Consider the following 19,576-nt stretch of genomic DNA (forward strand, 5'->3'; position numbering starts at 1 on the left):
CTGCTGTTAGATGCATACATCTAAAGAGAAATAAAACAAAATATTGCTGTCAATTCAATAAAATAACTTAAAATAACTGGTGTAATAATATCAAATGGATTCAATAATAATAATAAAAAAATACTATTTTTCTTTTACTATTGAACTTTCCTGCAGACCCCAGTTTTAAAAACCCTTGATCTATAGAATGTAATAATGTTTGTCTGGTTATTGTCATGTGTGTTGAGCTGCCAAACAGTCTGTGGTTTGAATTTGAATGAACATTAGGAAAAAGTGAACAAAATAAGCATAAGATCAGTCATACTAGTGTGTTCATGACTTCGGCAGGTTTAGAGCTGCATATGTGCTGTTGATTTGGCTGGGCCGAATATTTCTACGCAGTTTGGAAAAATCCATCGTGGCGTACTGAAAGAACAATATTAGCAAATTCAGTTACAGTTGACCAAAATTAACTAAAATTATGGCAGGAATGCTAATTCTAATTTCAAGACGATGATGTCACATTTGTACCTGTAAGTCGTGCTCTTCTATAACTCGTGTCTGCTGTAGATCAGTGTTGAGTTGTGATTCTTCTGCAGACCTTCTGTTTCCAACAACAAAAACCTTTACCAGTCCTAAATGTGAAATAATTAATTTAGATTTAATATTTACAAAAGGTTGTATTATATTTTCTTCAATTATTTTCTTCATCTGAAAAAAAAAGCATTATATTAATATTATTACAGATGGCTGGAAATCTCTCACCGATCAGCACAATGAGCAGAAGCCCGATCATCAGTCCAGAAATGATGATGATAATAATCTGCCATTGTGTCTGATTCTGATCAATAAACTCCACCGCTGTATGATTGTGACACTCAGTTATTTGAGTTGATTCTGTAAAGAAAGTGTTCATAACCTGTTACTGTAAAAACTGTTAGTGCTAGTGCAATGGCTACAATTTTGTAAAACTGAAAATATTGATAATAAATGGGAATATAATTAAGTTTTTCATATATAAATAAAATATGAAGTAGTAAATGACAATGTAAGCAGTGATCATCAATAAGCCTTGTTTACTGACTAAGTAAATGAACTCACCGGTGAAGTGCAGTCTGGTGCTGTTGCTGAGTTTTAGAGGTTCATCTGTGTTCATACAGTAATAAACTCCTAATTCATCAGCAGTCACATTATTAATAACCAGACAATGTTTAAACTGCACTGAATATTTCTTTCTGAGTGTTTTATTTGTGTAAAATGGTGATTGTGGTGTTGGGAATGATCGTAGAATCACTGTTGGAGGATCTGGTGTTTTCAGTAAAATCCAATAAACCTCATTTTCATCAAGATCACAGTTTATGGTCACATTTGATCCCAAATCAGTGAGTTGATCTGACACTGCAGCTCGACAACAGATTAATACATCTATAAGATAATAAATAGACACACAGCCATCATAAGTAAGATTAGCCACATAAAATCACTGTTTAAATCACATGTAAAAAATATTCATAACATGTAATGAACTCACAGAGCTGAAGCTGAATGATCCTCATGTTACTGCGTGATTAAAACAGTTGAATCTAATGAAACCTGGTTCCCCTCACACATCGTTTAAAATGAATCTACTGCAGCTCTGAAGCAGACAGGAAAAACTTCTCCCACATCAGAGACAGTCAAGTTTGCTCTGACCACATACACACTTTTTTCAACACTTAATACTCCACCAACTTCATCAATCCATTAAGCAGTTTTTGAGTTTATAACCACTGTTTTTCATGTTATTTGATCATACATAGACTACATACATACATAAATACCATACATACATAAATATACATACAGTATATGTTAGGTAATCCAGCCTCAATAACTATACTAATCACCATACCCCCCTTCCCACCCAATAATCAGTCAGAAAACCAGTTTATTTGCTGTAGGGAATGATAATTATTATGGTAGATAAAGCTCATTATTTTATTTACCATCTAAATAATAGTAAATAAAATAAATACTCAAACAAAAACAGCAAAAACAATTATAACTAATAGTCTTTTTACGATTAGTTGTTAATTGTTAAAAGAACTAATTGTTCTTAACCCCAAATTAGATCTGTAGCCTTCTAGCAAATGTAAAACATCAAAGTTTATACAGATATATATCAGAATAGACCTCAAAACCATTTTTGTCCATATAGAAAAAAACACAACACAAAATGGTCTGGTTTTTCCACACATGATATATGAAACTGAATTAAAAATATTAACATTATAACAGTGTCAGAATTATTTCAGGGTAAATTTACACAACATTAATGTACTAAAAATGGAAAATGTTTTTTTTGTACAGATGACAACGTTGTCAAAACGGTACCCGTTCAAACGGATCCACGAAAACTACTACAAACCTTTATTATTCAGTAGATGGTGATGTCACTTTGTAAAGAAACACTAGATGCCCATAGACTGAACACGTAATACGCATGCGCATGACGTTACCGTTTTCACAAATTAGCTTTTTTTTAAGGGGCTGTTTACACGACACCATTTTCAACTAAAAACATAAAACTTATATGCGTTTTGACTGTTCTTTTACACGATAGCTGGGTTTTGACAGCATGAAAACGCAAACTTTGAAAAGGGTTTTAAAGTGCAAGTTTTTGAAAATAGTCTCTGTGTAAACAACAAAAATGCGAATCTCTGAATACGATGACGTCATGCACATGCGTATTACGTGTTCAGTCAATATTGTTTCATTGCCACCTAATGGTCTGGCAGCAGAATACAGGGTTTTTAGTCGTTTTCGCGGATCCGTGTGAATGGTGATCGTTTTTGACAATGGTGTCGACTGTACGCAGAAAACTCAAAGGAATTAGGAGGTTTATACAGTTTACCAGAAGGTCTAAATACATTTACACAACAACAATGTACTAAAACGGAACAAAGTTTTTCCTTTACATTTTTTGTGTAAAGACGACACCATTGTCAAAACAATCCACCGTTCACACGGATCCGTGAAAATGACTAAAACGCTATATCATGCTGCCAGGCCAGTAGGTGGCAATATCACTTTGTAAAGAAACACTAAATGCAAATAGACCGAACACGTAATATATATGCGCATGACATGACCGTTTTCACAAATTTGAGTTTTGTAGTGTAAACGGTATCGTTGTCAAAAACTTGCACTTTAAAACCCGTTTCCAAAAGTTTGCCTTTTCAGGCCCCCAAAACACGGTTGTTGTGTAAATTAACAGCCAAAACGCATACAAAGTTTTTAGTTTTTAGTTGAAAACAGTGTTGTGTGAACAGCCCCTCAGTTTATCTGAAGGTCTTCATATAGTATACATTTACACAACAACAATATACTAAAAACGGAACAAAGTTTTTCCTTTGCATTTTTCGCAGACAGATGACACCATTGTCAAAACGATCCACCGTTCACACGGATCTATGCCAGGCCAGTAGATGGCGATGTGACTGATCTCACTCATGATGAAAAAAAGTTTTAGTTGAAAAGGGATTCGTGCAAACAGCCCAAGTGTGCAACTGGAAGCTCTGCATTCTTGTCGTGCTCTTACAGTGACAAATTGAAGTCAAGACATGACAGGAATGTGTGTTCAAATAGTTTCTTCCTCACTAATCAATTCTTGTTAACAGTGTTCAGTTATTGATAAACATTGGGCTTCAAGATTTATATTATATTATTATAAAAGCATTGCTAGCTGCAAATCATAAAGATCATAATACACTAGACCCATTTTTAATTGCCTATTGACCCGATCATCCGGTTTTTTTGACTGTAATCATTTAAACTCTCCTCCCATTACATCAAAGTTCCTTTATGACTGTATATAATTGATATAAAGTATATAGTATCTATATAAAATCTTTGCATTATATTGTCAGAGAAAATTACACTTTTCTGTAGGGATGAAAATAAGAGAAAGAGTTCAGATTATATGACAAAAAATAACAATAAAGGTAATTTCTTGTAAAAGTCAACTATTCATTAATTCATTCAGGAATGAGCAACTTTTCTGTTCTATCATCTGCATCCGGTGCTCTAAAACATTTGAAAGGCGAATGAATAACAAAAATCTTCAGAGCAATGCTAAGTTCACTCTCTTCTGTTTCACTGGAGGTCAGGAAGGAGACTAAAACTGGATTCTCCTGTTGTGGTTTTCAGTAATAATAAACTGAAGTCATGACAACAGTGTGTTTGAAGACATAAATCAGGGAAGTGTTTCACTTGAGGAGCAGAATGAAATTGTCAATGAAAGGAAGTTTATCACACTCACGTAAGTTTGATTATATTTATTTATTTCATTCATTGCTGTTCACAACTATGGCAAAAAAATTTTGGCAAATTTTTTCAATTACCAACATAAGTAATTGAACAAGCCAAGGGAGAGTCTCAGCTTTAGAGAGCAAACTTTTACCCTTGAAATACAAAATTATGCTGTACGAAACCAAAGATTTAGTTTTTCCATAATAAAAAAAATGTACTCTTATTCTTAGAAATGACAATTGAAAAGTTACTTTATTCCAATGATTTCAGACATAAGACAAGTTGGTCTTATTAAAACAACAAAAACAAACAACTGTAAAAGTGTGTCTGAATTGCTTTGATGAAATCGGACCAACACAAAAATTCTTCTTTGGTAAGAAATTAAGAATTAAAAGCTTTACAAAAAAAAAAGAAAAAAAAAGTAAAGCTCTCATCTGAAATCAAATCTGAGTAATCAACAACATCCAACATTATTCTAATATTATTAAGGGACCTCTTATAGCATCTTACATTCTTACAAGACACTAAAAACCAAGGCTTACATTAAGTAATTATTAAAATATTAGGTTTGTGAGCAACATTATAAGGCAACTTAAATAAATGCAGGGGAGTGTCAAACTGTCATCATTTCTTCTAGGAAAAGATTTAAGAAAAAGTAAAAAAATAAATAAGCTGTCCACTGGAAATATGTTAATTAACAGTCTAATACAAATGTGCTTGTGTATTACGCACATCAACTAAATCTGATATTACACACAGGTGTTTCAAAAGTTTAGTGTGTATAATAATCAGATTTGATAAATGTTTTAATTTTAACATGCATACTATAATTTATAACAAATACATTTAATATTGACCAACAAAACATGAAATACACTCGTTCAGAATTAAGGCAGTAACGTTGACAGTCATTGGTCATTTACCTTTAAAAAGATAGCCACTGTTTCAGTGTTTGATTATCTCATTCAGCAAGAACAAACAGTGTATAAGGCAATAATATAACAGCTCAAAACAGTCACAAACTCCAGAAAGACCCAGAGACAGATATAAACACACAGTGAGATAATGTGAAAATTGAAACTTTTAGGACTGATATGTCAATTGAGTCACTGTGTGTTTTCTTCAGTCCTGACGAAAAAGAATGAGAGAACTTGCTTTTTTTTTCTTCTACAGTAAAATACAATTAAACCGCCTATTATAGACAGTATTATTATTAGTACAATTAATAGAATGAAAAACCAGTTCAGTGATTCACTTCCATCTTCTGAGTTTTCATGTTCAGTGGATTTACTTTCTTTTCCTGCTGTTGATTCTGCAAAAATAAATAAATAAATAAATAAATAAAAAAATAAAAAAAAACACCTCAGTGTGATAAAGGCAATAGATTCATCTATAACTAGTGAACTTGAACTTTTTTTTCAAATTAAAAACTTCATGGTAAAACTTTAGAATAATGATCTTTCATTAATAGGAAACTATACAGGAAGTAATGCCGGACAAAGTCTTGTCAAACACTTCAGATACTATGAACTAATATGGAAACAAGCTTAACTAATCAGTAAGTAATAGCAAATTTAAGACTGAGATACTTCAGTATTAGGTAATAAATTACTGAATGAGATTAGACTCAATAATAACGTCTCGGTTACGTATGTAATCATCGTTCCCTGAGTACAGGGAACGGAGACGTGTCGTCGGGGGAGTTCCCTGACGAATTGGGATCACGCTAGGGAGACCAATTGCCTTCGAGTGAATTAAAACGAGCCAATGAAAATTGGCTTGCAAGATTTGCATTCCGCGACCCGCCTACCAGCGCAGGTATAAAAGGCGGAAGTAAACATTGCGCAATGCTTTTCGCTGAGGAGCCGAACGGTGTCCAGTCCTCCGCGAAGGTATAGCAACATGGCGAAGGGACGAGGGTTACATAAGTAACCGAGACGTTCCCTTTCGTCCTGGGAACTCCGACGTATTTGGATCCCTAATAAAACGCCATGGTGCTGGCCCCTTCCTGTACCCGGCAAGCTACCCTGCAGCAGTTTCTTGAAATAATTTGCAGGAGCTAGCACGGGAAACACACTGCTGTTCCGCAAGACCCGCACAGTAGATATTGGATAACACTGGGAAAGCGTTCCCTCAAGAGAGGAGGGAACGCTGCGGAAGCCCCAGCCTGACTGAGGAAGGCCAGGAATACACATATGTACTAGCCCGAAGGAATAGTGAAACATATGGCAGTCCCTGAGGTAGTCCCAATCCAAGGGAAGTGGGAGCGTACTCAACAGGGACGGCAAACGAGTCCGTCAAAGGGAAGCCACGGCTGAACTGCACGTGGCATCATGGGTCACAATAGAAACCACTGGAGCACCCAGTCTACTAGCAACTCCTTACTAGAGGTAGCAGACCTGGTGCCGAGCGGTCCTCCACGCCCAGCACCGGAGGGGTGAAGGAGGAACTCACGAGGCTCACCAACGTAGGGCGCCATACGGAGCAAAGAACGCACGTATCCGCTGTTTGAGGCGGAGTGGCGCAGCAAGCCGACACAACCTATTCCCTCGACCCACTGGCCGTAGCCAGAACTCAGGAGGAAACAGGTTCCACACGAAGGCTATAGAACCTAGCGAACGTGTTAGGTGTCACCCAGCCCGCAGCTCTACAGATGTCTGTCAGCGAGGCGCCTTGAGCCAAAGCCCAGGAAGCGGCAACACCTCTAGTGGAGTGAGCGCCCAACCTGGGAGGACAAGGCTCACCCAGAGACTCATATGCTTGGGTGATAGCATCCACTAACCAGTGGGCTAACCTCTGCTTGGAGACGGCCTTCCCCTTCTGCTGGCCTCCGTAACAGACAAAGAGCTGATCTGAGGTTCTGAAGCTTTGCGTACTGTCAATATAAACCCGCAGGGCACGGACGGGACAGAGAAAAGCCAGGGCTGGGTCTGCCTCCTCCTGGGGCAGCGCTTGCAGGTTCACTACCTGGTCCACGAAGGGAGTGGTAGGAACCTTGGGCACATATCCGAGCCGGGGTCTCAACACAACGTGAGAAAGGCCCGGCCCAAACTCTAGGCACGATTCGTCGACCGAAAAAGCCTCCAGATCCCCGACCCTCTTGAAAGAGGCCAATGCCAACAGGAGCGCTGTCTTAATGGACAGGATATTAAGCTCTACCGTCAGCAAAGGCTCAAAGGGAGGACTTTGAAGAGCTCTAAGTACCAGAGCAAGGTCCCAAGAGGGTACAGAGTGCGAAACACGAGGTGGATTTAACCTCCTGGCACCCTTAAGGAATCTGATGACCAGGTCGTGCTTCCCTAGGGACTTACCTTCCACTGCATCGTGATGCGCGGCTATTGCTGCGACATACACTTTGAGGGTGGAGGGGGACAGCCTCCGCTCCAACCCATCCTGCAGGAAGGAAAGCACGACACCGATCGGGCAAGTCCGGGGGTCCTCCTGACGGGAGAAACACCAATCGACGAACAGGTTCCACTTCAACGTATAGAGGCGCCTCGTAGAGGGGGCTCTAGCGGAAGTGATGGTGTCTACCACTGCCTGTGGGGAACCATTGGAACCACTGGTCCCTGGAGTGGTAGACTCATGGAGTTTCCAGAGGTCTGGACGCGGGTGCCATAGAGTGCCCCGTCTCTGAGAAAGAAGGTCCTTCCTTAAAGGAATCGGCCAAGGAGGGGCTGTCAACGAGGAGCATGAGTTCGGTGAACCAAGTCCTGGTGGGCCAATACGACGCCACAAGAAGGACCTGCTCCTCGTCCTCCCTGACCTTGCACATAGTCTGTGCAAGAAGAAACGCATACTTGGGCAAGGTCCCGGGGCCAGCTGTGAGCCAGGGCGTCCGTGCCGAGGGTCCCCTCGGACAGGGAGTAAATCCACTGGCAATGGGTAGTGTCCGGAGAGGCAAACAGGTCTACCTTTGCGACTCCGAAGACACTCCAAATCAACTGGACCGACTGGGGATGGAGTCGCCATTCTCCGGCAGGGGAGGCAGCCGTGAGAGCTCGTCTGCCACACGGTTGAGCTCCCCTGGAATGTGAATGGCACGAAGCGACCTCAGATGCTTCTGACTCCATAGGAGGAGGTGGGAGGCGAGTCGCGACATACGACGGGAGCGTAGACCACCTTGATGGTTGATGTACACAACGGTCGCAGTGCTATCCGTACGGACCAGTACGTGCTTGTGTCTGAGAACCCCTTTGAGGCGACGCAAGGCTAAGCGTACTGCTTGCAACTCTAGGCAGTTGATATGCCAATGCAGTTGAGGCCCCGTCCACAGACCTGAAACTGCATGCCCTTTGTACGTGGCCGCCCACCCAGTGGCAGAGGCGTCTGTGAAAACCACAGCAAGCCTGGAAACCTGGACTAGGGGCACTCCGGCCCGTAGAAACGCAGGATCTGACCACGGGGAGAAGGTTTGGCGACAGTGCGGAGTCACTTTGACCCGGAACGTGCCGCTGTGCCACGCCCACCTCGGGACTCGATCGTGAAGCCAGCGCTGAAGCGGTCTCATATGTAACAGGCCGAGCGGCGTTACTGCGGCTGCCATATGCCCCAGGAGCCTCTGAAATTGTTTCAGTGGAACTGCTGTCCTGCCTCGAAAGGACCTGGGGCAGGTGAGGACTGACTGGACGTGTTCCTCCGTGAGGCACGCGGTCTGGGCGACCGAGTCCAGCTCCATACTGAGATAAGAGATCCTCTGCACGGGGCAGAGTTTGCTCTTGTCCCAGTTGACCTGAAGCCCCAACCGGCTGAGGTGCCGGAGCACCATGTACCTGTGATCGCACAACACATCTCACGAGTGAGCTAGAATGAGCCAGTCGTCGAGATAGTTGAGAATGCGAACGCCTTGTTCTCTCATGGGAACAATGGCCGCCTCCGCGACTTGTGTGAAGACACGAGGCGACAGGGCCAGCCCGAAGGGTAGGACCTTGTACTGATACGCTCGACCGTCGAAAGCAAACCGAAGAAAAGGTCTGTGTCGAGGGAGAATCGAGACGTGAAAGTACGCGTTCTTCAGGTCGATCGCTGCAAACCAATCCTGGGGACGGATGCACTCGAAAATGCGCCTTTGCGTAAGCATTATGAACGGGAGTTTGTGCAGGGCCCGATTCAAAATACGCAGGTCCAGGATTGGCCGTAACCCACCGCCTTTCTTGGGTACAATGAAGTAGGGGCTGTAAAACCCAGACCTCATCTCGGCAGGAGGGACCGGCTCGATCGCGTCCTTCGCCAGCAGGACATCGATCTCTTTCCTCAAGACAGGGGCGTCCACCGACCGCACACGGGTGAAGTGGACGCCCCTGAACCTGGGAGGCCGGCGTGCAAACTGAATTGCATAGCCGAACCGGAAGGTGCGGATGAGCCACGGGAACGGACCCGGAAGCGCTAGCCAGGCTTCCAGATAGCGTCCCAATGAACCCACCCGAACCACCGGCGTACCCGCGGAGGGGCAGCGAGGTGGAAGACAGGGACCCGGCTCTGGTGGCGTTGTAGCGACCGAGAGCGGGGGTCTGGGTGCGCCTGACACCAACCTGCTTCCACTGAGGGGCAGACGGCAGAGAAGGCTCGTGGGCGTTCTACTGCGGACTGCCCGGTGGCGAGGGGAGGGGGAGAGACGAGGAACGAGGCCCTGACTCCTCGTATGCTGGTCTCTGCGCCTCCGGGCCCAGCTGCAGACCGGAGCGACGCAGCCGAGGCTGCGTCACTGCTTTCTGCAAGCTGGGGAGAGGGGAACGGGAGTGGTGCAGCTCGGGGGCGGCACGCACTGCCATTCTGACCCTCTCCGACGGAGGAAACTGGTCTTATTATACTGCCAGTCTCGACCGTGAGGGGAAAACGAGGGACGAGGTCCGGGGGCATCGAGTCCTGGTTTCCCCTCACCCAGCGAGAGACGAGACTGACAAGGCCGTAGCCCTCACTGCCATCTAAGCGCTGGGGCCCGTGAACGACTCAGAGGAAGTGGACTGCTCAAACTTTGGGTACCGCTGATATAGCGGCGGAACAGAAACGAAATTCTCCACCCGGCCCTCCCCCGGGGGAAGGAGTGGTGATGACACGCACTCCCAAAGAGCAGATCGTCACATACTCTGGGTCGCTCCTCTCAGGGTTGCTTCCCTTCTCTTCGCTGGGGAAAAACAAACTCCGAGCAGGCTGGTTTTGAGGTGCTTCTGGACCACCAGTGTGACATCGTCTAACCGAAGGCCAGTGCTGTCACACACATCCAGGCACTTTAGAACAGCCCAGGAAAGTGTGGCTGTTAAGTCTGAATCTTCAGCATGAGAACACGACATTATAGTAGGAACTCAGCATCATTTTCAGAGTATAACAGCCCTCTCTCCGATGTAGCGATCGACATCTGTCCTCCCTGGGGCCCCGAATGAAATGCTTGGTCCCTAATGAGAAGGACTAGAATCCCATCCAAAAGCCTCGACGGCACACGGCACGCTGAGCGGCTCAAGCCCTTACGAGAAAGGGGAGGCGAGCAGCGTGCCGACGTGGTCATGCACTCCTGAGAGAACATGAACCACCCACAAACGCAGTCTCAACACACTGATTTGGCATGTGAAACAGTGATCGTGGCCATCAACCAGGCATGCAAGATAGTGAACGTGGCCATCGCTTTGATGACACACGCCACGCTGGGCGCTCAAGCCTTCAGGCAAGGCGAACAACGCGCCGACGTGGTCATGCTCTCATTAGAAAGCATAAACCACCCACGAACACAGTCTCAGCATGTTTGCGATGCGCTAGAGGAGTGAGTGGTTCGTGCTCACTGAAACCCTCAGATCACCAATGTTATTCGCCAAAGTAGCCCTCCTCTGGTGCACCAGAAGAGAAACTAGATCGGGAAATAAGCAAAGGGACTCACCTCATAGAGGCACGCGAGTCTTGATCTTGACCGCGCATCTTGAGCGCCGAATGACACGCGCTGGGTTGCCGTGACAAACCGCGCTGTCAGCCGGCGCTCGACGGCACACAGCATGCTGAGCGGCTCAAGCCTTTACGAGAAAGGGGAGACGAACAACGTGCCGACGTGGTCATGCACTCCTGAGAGAACATGAACCACCCACGAACGTAGTCTCACACACTGATTAGGCATGTGAAACAATGAACGTGGCCGTCAAATAAGGACAGGAAACAATCGCATCCAGAAACACACGATTGAAACGTCATCCTGAAAAGGACGCGATCTTCACTCGTGTTGCTCTTTCAGGAAGAAAGTACTCTCTCTATCGCGCTGAAGCACACAGGGACCCAACGCGGCAACACAGCGGGGAAACTGCAAGCCCGCTGTGCGCACTCAACCATTTACCAGCTGTGAAAACAGCTTTTGAATTAACAGCATATAGACGCAGCCGGCAGACAGGAACCGCGCGGTCGCTGAAACGCCATCTCACCAACACAGAGAGATCCCCTCCCGAAACAGCAGACTCGTAGCCGTAAGAAAAATACAATCTTAAAGCTCACTCACTCAGAGAGGACACAATCGGTCGGCTCCGAAGCTAAAAGCATTGCGCAATGTTTACTTCCGCCTTTTATACCTGCGCTGGTAGGCGGGTCGCGGAATGCAAATCTTACATGCCAATTTTCACTGGCTCGTTTTAATTCACTCGAAGGCATTACGATGCATTACACACATAACTTGCTCTTTACACATAAGTGGAATTCATACGTTTTTTTGGGGCCGGAAGCTAGTTATTTTACTTCATATTTAAAATTTTATAAATATTTTTCTTACACAAACTCATCGCTTCACTTCCGAAAGCTTTTATTAACCCCCTCGAGCCGTGTGGAGCACTTTTATCATGGATAGATGCACTTTTATGGACTTCAAAATAGAAACTGCCATTATAAAGCTTGGAAGAGCCAGGACATTTTTTAATATAACTCCGATTTTATTCTTCTGAAAGAAGAATCATGGACTAATTTACATTTTTGGACAAAATACACATGCACAATTTACATATGAACGTGAAGGGAGACAACAGCAAAACATACGGAGAGCAGCAGCTTTAGTTTCTGCTCTGACAGACGCAAGACCAGCCAAACGCTGCGAGTGTGTGAGAGAAATCAGGAATGGTGAGAGAACATAAGTTTGGTTTGAAGATGAAAACGTACCAAATACAGAGGCTTCAGACGAAAAAAGCCACCCGTGGTGAAAATCAAGTTTGTAATGTTGTTTATATGTCTATCTGGTGTTTTTAATATGCTTTAAGACAAACCATGTGCAAATTCATAACTCAACACCACTGCTGATTTTCTCCTGAACCAAAGACAGTCTCTAAAACACGGTTTGAAATCGCTGGTGTTTCTGACGTCACAAACTACCTTGTAACCAATCAGGTCAATGTACCGGCGGGCTTTAGCATATCATTTACTTCCGTGAATCAGGAGAGTCTCGAGAGAAGCCAGGTTATCCTGGTGTATTGCTGAATATACCAGAATTTTCATATCAACAGAAAAGTGTGATTTGTGTATATGTATTACGATGTTAAACTATATATATGCCTTTCTCCATTGACGTTCCAAGTTGTTCAAAGCGTCCCTAAGGAAACTGATTGTTAGAAGGCAGCTATCTGACTCTGAGGGGGCGAACGGGTTTGTGTAACATTAGCAAAACATTATTAGCTGTTTGATAACATAGTTAAGCAAAAGGTTAATAATTAATAACTGTTATGTGTACGATGTTGTAGAGAGTGAAACATAAAACGCATTAGCATTCTGATACATTGACTTGTAGATGAGTCTGTATAATTCACTCTTCCACTTCAAACGACGTCCAGCGATCTGAGCTGGTGTGAGTGAGTGGAGGCGGGGCTAATTTGCATATTCATGATTCCACATACTGAAATGAAGCAAGGGTGTAGAGTTACATTCAAGCTATTTTAAGGCATGAATAAAAAATGTTCACAGGAAAAAACCTTTACATATGTCATGAGTTTTAAGAGATAAAATTGTCTACAGGGGGACTTTAAATCCCGTCTGTCTAGTGCGCTTCACATAATATTTACTCATTAGGTCAGAAGGGGGAGAGCAGCTTTAAGTAATTCTTATAGTTCGTTATGGTTACTTGATAGTTATTATTGAGGCTAATCTCATTCAGCAATTCATAACCTAATAATGAAGTATCTCAGTCTTAAATTTGCTATTACTTACTGATTAGTTAAGCTTGTTTCCATATTAGTTCATAGTATCTGAAGTGTTTGACAAGAATTTGTCCGGCATTACTTCCTGTATAGTTTCCTATTAATGACAAATCATTATTCTAAAGTGCTATCAACTTCATACACGAATCAAGCATTTTTACACACCGTTAATGATCAGCTGTACAGTCTGAAGCTCAGATGAGTGTTTGATGTAGCAGATGTATTTTCCAGCATCAGTGTGAGTGAGATTCTTGAGTTTGATGGAGTAGTTTCCTCTCTCATACATATCAGGTAATCTTTCAGCTCTGTTCTTGTACCGAGGGTCCTGTAACTCTAGTAAATCTTCACCCTTGACTATATCATACACATTCTTGCTGCCATTGTGTCTCCAATTCACATCAGTGTCTTGAGGTTTAAGATGATGTTCAGTGGAAGAACACGGCAGGAGAACAGAACCACCAATAACAGCCTCTACTGTTTCCTGCAGACACACTGAAATGAAAGAAACTTTAAAACACAGTCTGTGGCATGAGTTTATCTTTCTGATGTGTTGTTCTGATCCTCACCTTTGTTTATCAGCGCCGCAAACACACATATGAAACAGCAACTGTAGAAAAAAAAAATCTTTAATCTCAACCACCAAAGCATGATATTTGCAACAGGCTTGTTTAAGATGAGAAAGTTCTGCACAGAACCAATCACCGGTGATCACATGCCGCTTAGAATTGCTGTGATGTCATGCTAACCTGCTAAAACACTACAGCCAGTCAGGCGGAGGGGCAAACTAAAAGCATGATGACTTGTTTTTTGGGGCGAGGGCTGGAGATTCTATCAATCCAAATGAGATCGACCAATAGCAAACCCCAATTATCCTATCTATTTGCAAATCAAATCCCGCCCTACTTTTTTTTCTTATTTGAGAAGCAGTTTCACTCAGTAAAGTCTATCGCAAGTTCCGTATTGTAAAATACATACTTATTGTAAAAACTTAAACTTAAACATTTAAACAGACTGCAATTACTTTGTTTTACTAAAAGTAACAAGACAAAACTAAGCAGACGAAAAGTGATAGAAGTCATGTTGTTCATGCTAATCAGAGTTTCAGTAGGCTACTAACACAATAACTGACTATAAACACAATAAACAGTGAGCTAGTACACTTCATTTTGTGAATTGTTTGGTTTTCATTTCTGTGATTTGACAGGGAGCCGCACCAACACTAAAATCTCATTGGACAAAAGTACCGCCCTTCATGTCTTTTAAACATAAACCAAGAACAAGGTGAAACTGTTTGTGTAACTTTATAATTAAATATTATGGTGTAATTTAGACAAATCTCTCTCTAACTGAGATTCAGGGTAAAGTTGGCATGATACGGTAGTTGCGATAGTCTTTTCTTCCCAATTGTTATGCATATAAGACTGAAACAGCTTCTTGAACAAGAAAAAAAAAATGTAGGCAGGAACTTAATTTTGTTTGGCTTTGGTTGTCCCGCCCTCACAACATTAAACACGTCATCAGAGAAGAGAAGAGATGCAAGAGAGAGGGGAAGTTATTTTGATTAAAGATTATGAGACTCATGAATAAAAATATATTAAATGATGATGTGCACATATATATATATATATATATATATATATATATATATATATATATATATATATATATATATATATTCAAAAAGACTGCAATATTCCATAAAAAATAAAAATTGTCCATTTTGATTTCATGGTGACTTCATGTGGATTGAGGTCACTGTTCAACTAAACTGTCAAAGTGCATCAAATTAACAACTAAATTAGTATATGTTTCCATGTATTTCCCTTAATATTTTATATTGGATGTTGCATCTTCATCCTGTAAATGTTAAACTCGTCGCTAAATATCATCTAGCAGTAAACATTCTTAAAGGGGCATCTTTACCCATATTACCATATTGGTGAAAACTTGAATATCTTGAATGCACCGTAAGATTAGGCATTATCAAATGACTTTCAAATAACGTTAAAGCTACACACATGTATCGGGACACAAAAGAATGAAATTAAAAAATGCTAACTCCTAATGTCTGCGGCAACATAATTAGTTATAGACATTTTCCAGCAGATAATCCCGTTAATCATTAAACAATCAATCCATTTTTAATGTATTAATGACGTGTAAATGTTTTTTTCTTGTTGATTCCGTCTTAAATAAAGCAAATGAGGAACAAAACAAACTAGGCAAAATGTAAATACGAGCGCACCAGGACTTCGGCATTTTCCAGGACACGATGCATTTTGTAAATACAGAATTTCATTAAAAAATCGCAAACATACCCGATGACCATGGTTTCCCAGTTTAATTCATATAAATATGAATATTTCTGAAATACAACTCTTTTCGAATACAGATCTGGGTAATCGAGACCCCGAGCTATCTCTTCTTCAAATGTAAATTTACTGCCGGGTTACAAACTAAAATGAATAGTGACCCCTGCTGTGCTGGAGTGTTGCGAAGATGCTATATTTTAAAAAAGGAAAGGAAAAGATTTTTGGTCTGTGAAGTAGACTGCCTTTGCGTCCTTTTTTTAACAATGGCGAGAAAAATATAAAGTACGGCTGTTGTATTTTTGAGTGCTATGTTGAATACCAAAATTTAGGCTAATAATACCGTACACACAAATTTCATGCGCACAAAATAAAATAATGATTTCTTTTAGATTTGTGTTTATTACGTAAAAATGTAAGATGGAAAGAAACAAATTTCAATGTAAATTAGAAATAATGTTTCTTCCGCACTTTCGAAAGCGATGTCTCTGGAACTATAATACATGATTTGAAACTGAAATGGGCATTGCACAACACCTGTCCCAAATGGTGAAGGTCAAGGTTGTTCCCCTTTTGCCTCTTTAAAGTCTACCCATATCACTCGGGTCACTACAATGTCAGGAAAAGGGTCCAGTGATGTGGCCAGTAGCACATTGCTTTCAATGAGAAAGAATTCAAACCTCCACTGAGGCAAAGGGCAAGGGAATTTTGTCTTTATTATATTTTGGGTTATAATAGTTTCATCATGACATATGTTGGGGTAACTATCAGCTCTACTTACCAAGCTCGTGAATCAGTAGGCTATATTGTGTACACGAATCCAGGCACTAGTAAGGACCGAAAAAAATACATTCTATATAGTATGAATGTGTGTAGTATGAATGTAATCCGGACGTACAACATTCGCCATGTTGTCATTATCATGTGATCAGTGGCCCTCATGGGACAGTAAAGTCTCCATCAAAAGCACACTTCAAAATCTTGCAGAACCTATTGCGTGCATCATTTCTATTGAGTTGGCTTGTGCGTTTTATTTTTTTGAGCTTCAGGAATGTGATGTAATTTCTGGTAAGGGAGCATAGTGAGCATCAGCGCTCCCTGGTTTTTGAGGTACATTGTGAGACTCTTTAGGTAGCGAACGTTCCAGTTTACTGGAAGGATTTTGCGATAGAGACAGCCCTTAAAATGACCGACTCCCTCATCAGTGCCCTGACTACTGAACTAGGGAGCCGATAGAGACGCACCCTTTGTCATGGCCACGACTATTATCTTGTGGGTACATGAGAATAGGTCGTGGGCAAGAGAATGACAAGATAATTATTTCAAGGTAAAAAAATCTTTATGACATGGCCACACAATATAAGCTAGTCATGACCTTGAGATCCTATGCTGAAGGAACATCTTTTTCTAGTGGCCACAACTTCTTATGATAAGGAAATGACATCAGTTTCTCATTGCCACACGTTTAATGTTAACAAACCTGTGTAACCATAACAACCTGGGATTATCAGAAATGGATAGCATTTGGAAAGCAGTTTTTCTTTTTACTTTGAAACACACACAAACATTTAATACACTTGACAAATGTTTTTCCTTTGCATCCTTCTCTACTGAACCGTAATGCATGTACTGCCTCCACTATCTTTGGCAAACAGAGAGACCTGCATTTTCTTTGTTTGAATGCTCATCTAATCATCATCATCACTGGACATCTTGTGAACCTGTTGATCTTGACCACCCTCTGCTTGAGCATTATTTCAACTATAGCAGCAGCTTAAAGTCAAAATACTGCAGTTTCTCCTTCTCTGGTCTCAGAGATCTGTTTGTCTGAACTGTATGCTTTCCACTGTTTGTGACAGCCAGGTCAAAGACATGGAGGACCGAATGGATGGTTCATTTTCTTTTGCGGCTTGATATCGGGTACAAGCTGATGTTTTTGTTGTTGCACCGTAACATGTGCTTCTCTTTCACTGGTCATCTCAGGATTTATCCCATGGACACCGGAGCTCATCTGAACTCATTGTCCAGCCATTTTGTCACTGCAACCTCTGATAGTTTTCTGACAACCATTTTAGATTCATCTCTTCCTTGTGTGGCAGGCAGTACAAGAGAGGGAGGATAGAGAGAGAGTAAGAGAGACAAAGAAAAATCGACTACGCCACCCTGGTCGCTAAGCCAGGGAAGTGTCCTATTAAAGACACACAGGTTCGGTGTTTCCCTTACATAAATACTCCGAGACGTGGATATGGAAAAATACAAAAATATATTCTTTATTTAGACAAAGATAAAATACTGGCGTGCCAGTCAGTTAGGTTCAATTATAACATCACACAATAAACAGCTCACAGGACTCGTGGTCACCCGAAGCAGGACGAGCTAGTGCCAGACGTCGCTAGTGTCAGCGATGGTAAAAGAGCACCCACACGTGCACTACACGTCACTCAAATCACGTCAACCAAGACCAATCACCTTGGATTGCAGACCACACACTGTGTCTCATCAGGACCCGCCACCTTAATTGGACAACTAGCCCTCCTGCTCCGGGCTCACAGTGCCTGAAACACAAGAAATAAAGAATTATAAAAAAATAAATCAAAGCAAATAAATCAAACAATTATCCTCACCTATGGGTACCCATATACAGGACACAACATGCGAGACATACAATAATATACGTAACTAAAAAGAAAACACTCCGCAATCCACTCAAACCTGCACTCATCAGTGTCAGTGATGGTGAATGGATCGCTACGGGCCAACAGGAACAATCTCCCCAGGCCGGTTACCACTCACAATCCCTCTTTCCCTTGGGACCAGTCGGGGATAATCTCACAGTGAGCAAAGAAAATAAACAGTAATTATAATACAAATAAAACACAAAACAACACCCAAAACTAAGAAAACAAAACACCAATTACCAAGCAAACTGATAAATCAACAAACAAACCCCAAAAAGCACAAAAGGTAAATTACACAAAAAAAACAAAACAGAATTACACACGCAAGCAAAATAACTCAAACAAAAACATTAATAGGAACAGAACAGCAGCGACGACAAGTCCTAGAGCGGGCAAGTGTAGTCTTCAAGTGCCCTTAAAACGGCAAATCGATCCACCTGCAAAAGCCGGACTATGAGCTAAAATATGCATAGCATTAATTTACTGTTGTACAATTGATCGCACATACCAAACATGCGGAGATCGCGCCACTCGCCCAGTCGACAAGAGATGAAAAAGCCCAATGATACGCTGGAATACACAGACCCCATAATATTAACTATTCGCTCATTAATCAAATACAGCCAAAAGGGCCAAAGATAGACCTACCAGGAAGTCAAGCAGCAATACATCCCCGATGCTGAATGCAACTCATACCGAAACGGTGGTATCCGGAAAACAGCGCGTGTTGCCAGGCATGCAACCCTCAGCACAACGTGTGCTTTTCTGCGAACAGCCCAGAACCTGACAAAAGTAACACTCAATCTAATGTTCATTAGGCTCAAGCATAAAAACCAGCCGCCACACTCACCTCAGCCAGAGCACCAGACAGTCGCAACAATAATGACGTGCTAGAACGCGGTCGCACATTCACGCAATCTCCGGTGACAACACCGCCACCTTAATATACCCCTTGGAAGGAATTACCATAATTATTATCAATGAATTGAATGCCGATCACCTGCGTGCATCTAGGGCGGAGTCTCACTCTACAGAGAGGACGTCAACAAACAGCGGCACTTCACTACAATCTACCCCCCCCCCCCCCCCCCCCCCCTTTGCATCGTCGCCCCGACGATGAATAATCCAACAATCACGTTATTCAGAGCCAAGGTCTGAACACCACGGTTACAGA

General features: G+C 42.2%; 1 protein-coding gene and 1 long non-coding RNA gene across 3 annotated transcripts in view; both read right to left on the bottom strand.

Annotated features, from left to right (window-relative positions):
* Window positions 1-312: 312 nt before the first annotated feature.
* LOC143735533 (uncharacterized) overlaps window positions 313-19,576 on the bottom strand; it is a 198,144-nt gene continuing 178,880 nt past the window's right edge. The window contains exons 4-8 of the mRNA XM_077225720.1: window positions 5,509-5,581; window positions 1,081-1,106; window positions 745-876; window positions 511-614; window positions 313-405 (exon numbers count right to left, since the gene is read on the bottom strand). Coding sequence (XP_077081835.1) covers window positions 313-405; window positions 511-614; window positions 745-876; window positions 1,081-1,106; window positions 5,509-5,581 — 428 coding nt within the window. The remainder of the gene's footprint in view (window positions 406-510; window positions 615-744; window positions 877-1,080; window positions 1,107-5,508; window positions 5,582-19,576) is intronic.
* On the bottom strand, window positions 17,969-18,657 carry LOC143736144 (uncharacterized). 2 transcript variants are annotated; one of them, XR_013203362.1, is made up of 2 exons: window positions 18,437-18,657; window positions 17,969-18,279 (listed from the first exon to the last, which is right to left on the bottom strand). It is a non-coding gene; the product is annotated as an uncharacterized LOC143736144 (long non-coding RNA). The 2 variants fall into 2 exon arrangements; XR_013203363.1 differs by having other exon boundaries at window positions 18,349-18,657.

Source organism: Siphateles boraxobius, unplaced genomic scaffold (genome assembly GCF_051911475.1).
Source record: "Siphateles boraxobius isolate OS27281-9 unplaced genomic scaffold, OSU_SipBor_1 13, whole genome shotgun sequence".
Lineage (NCBI taxonomy): Eukaryota > Metazoa > Chordata > Actinopteri > Cypriniformes > Leuciscidae > Siphateles > Siphateles boraxobius.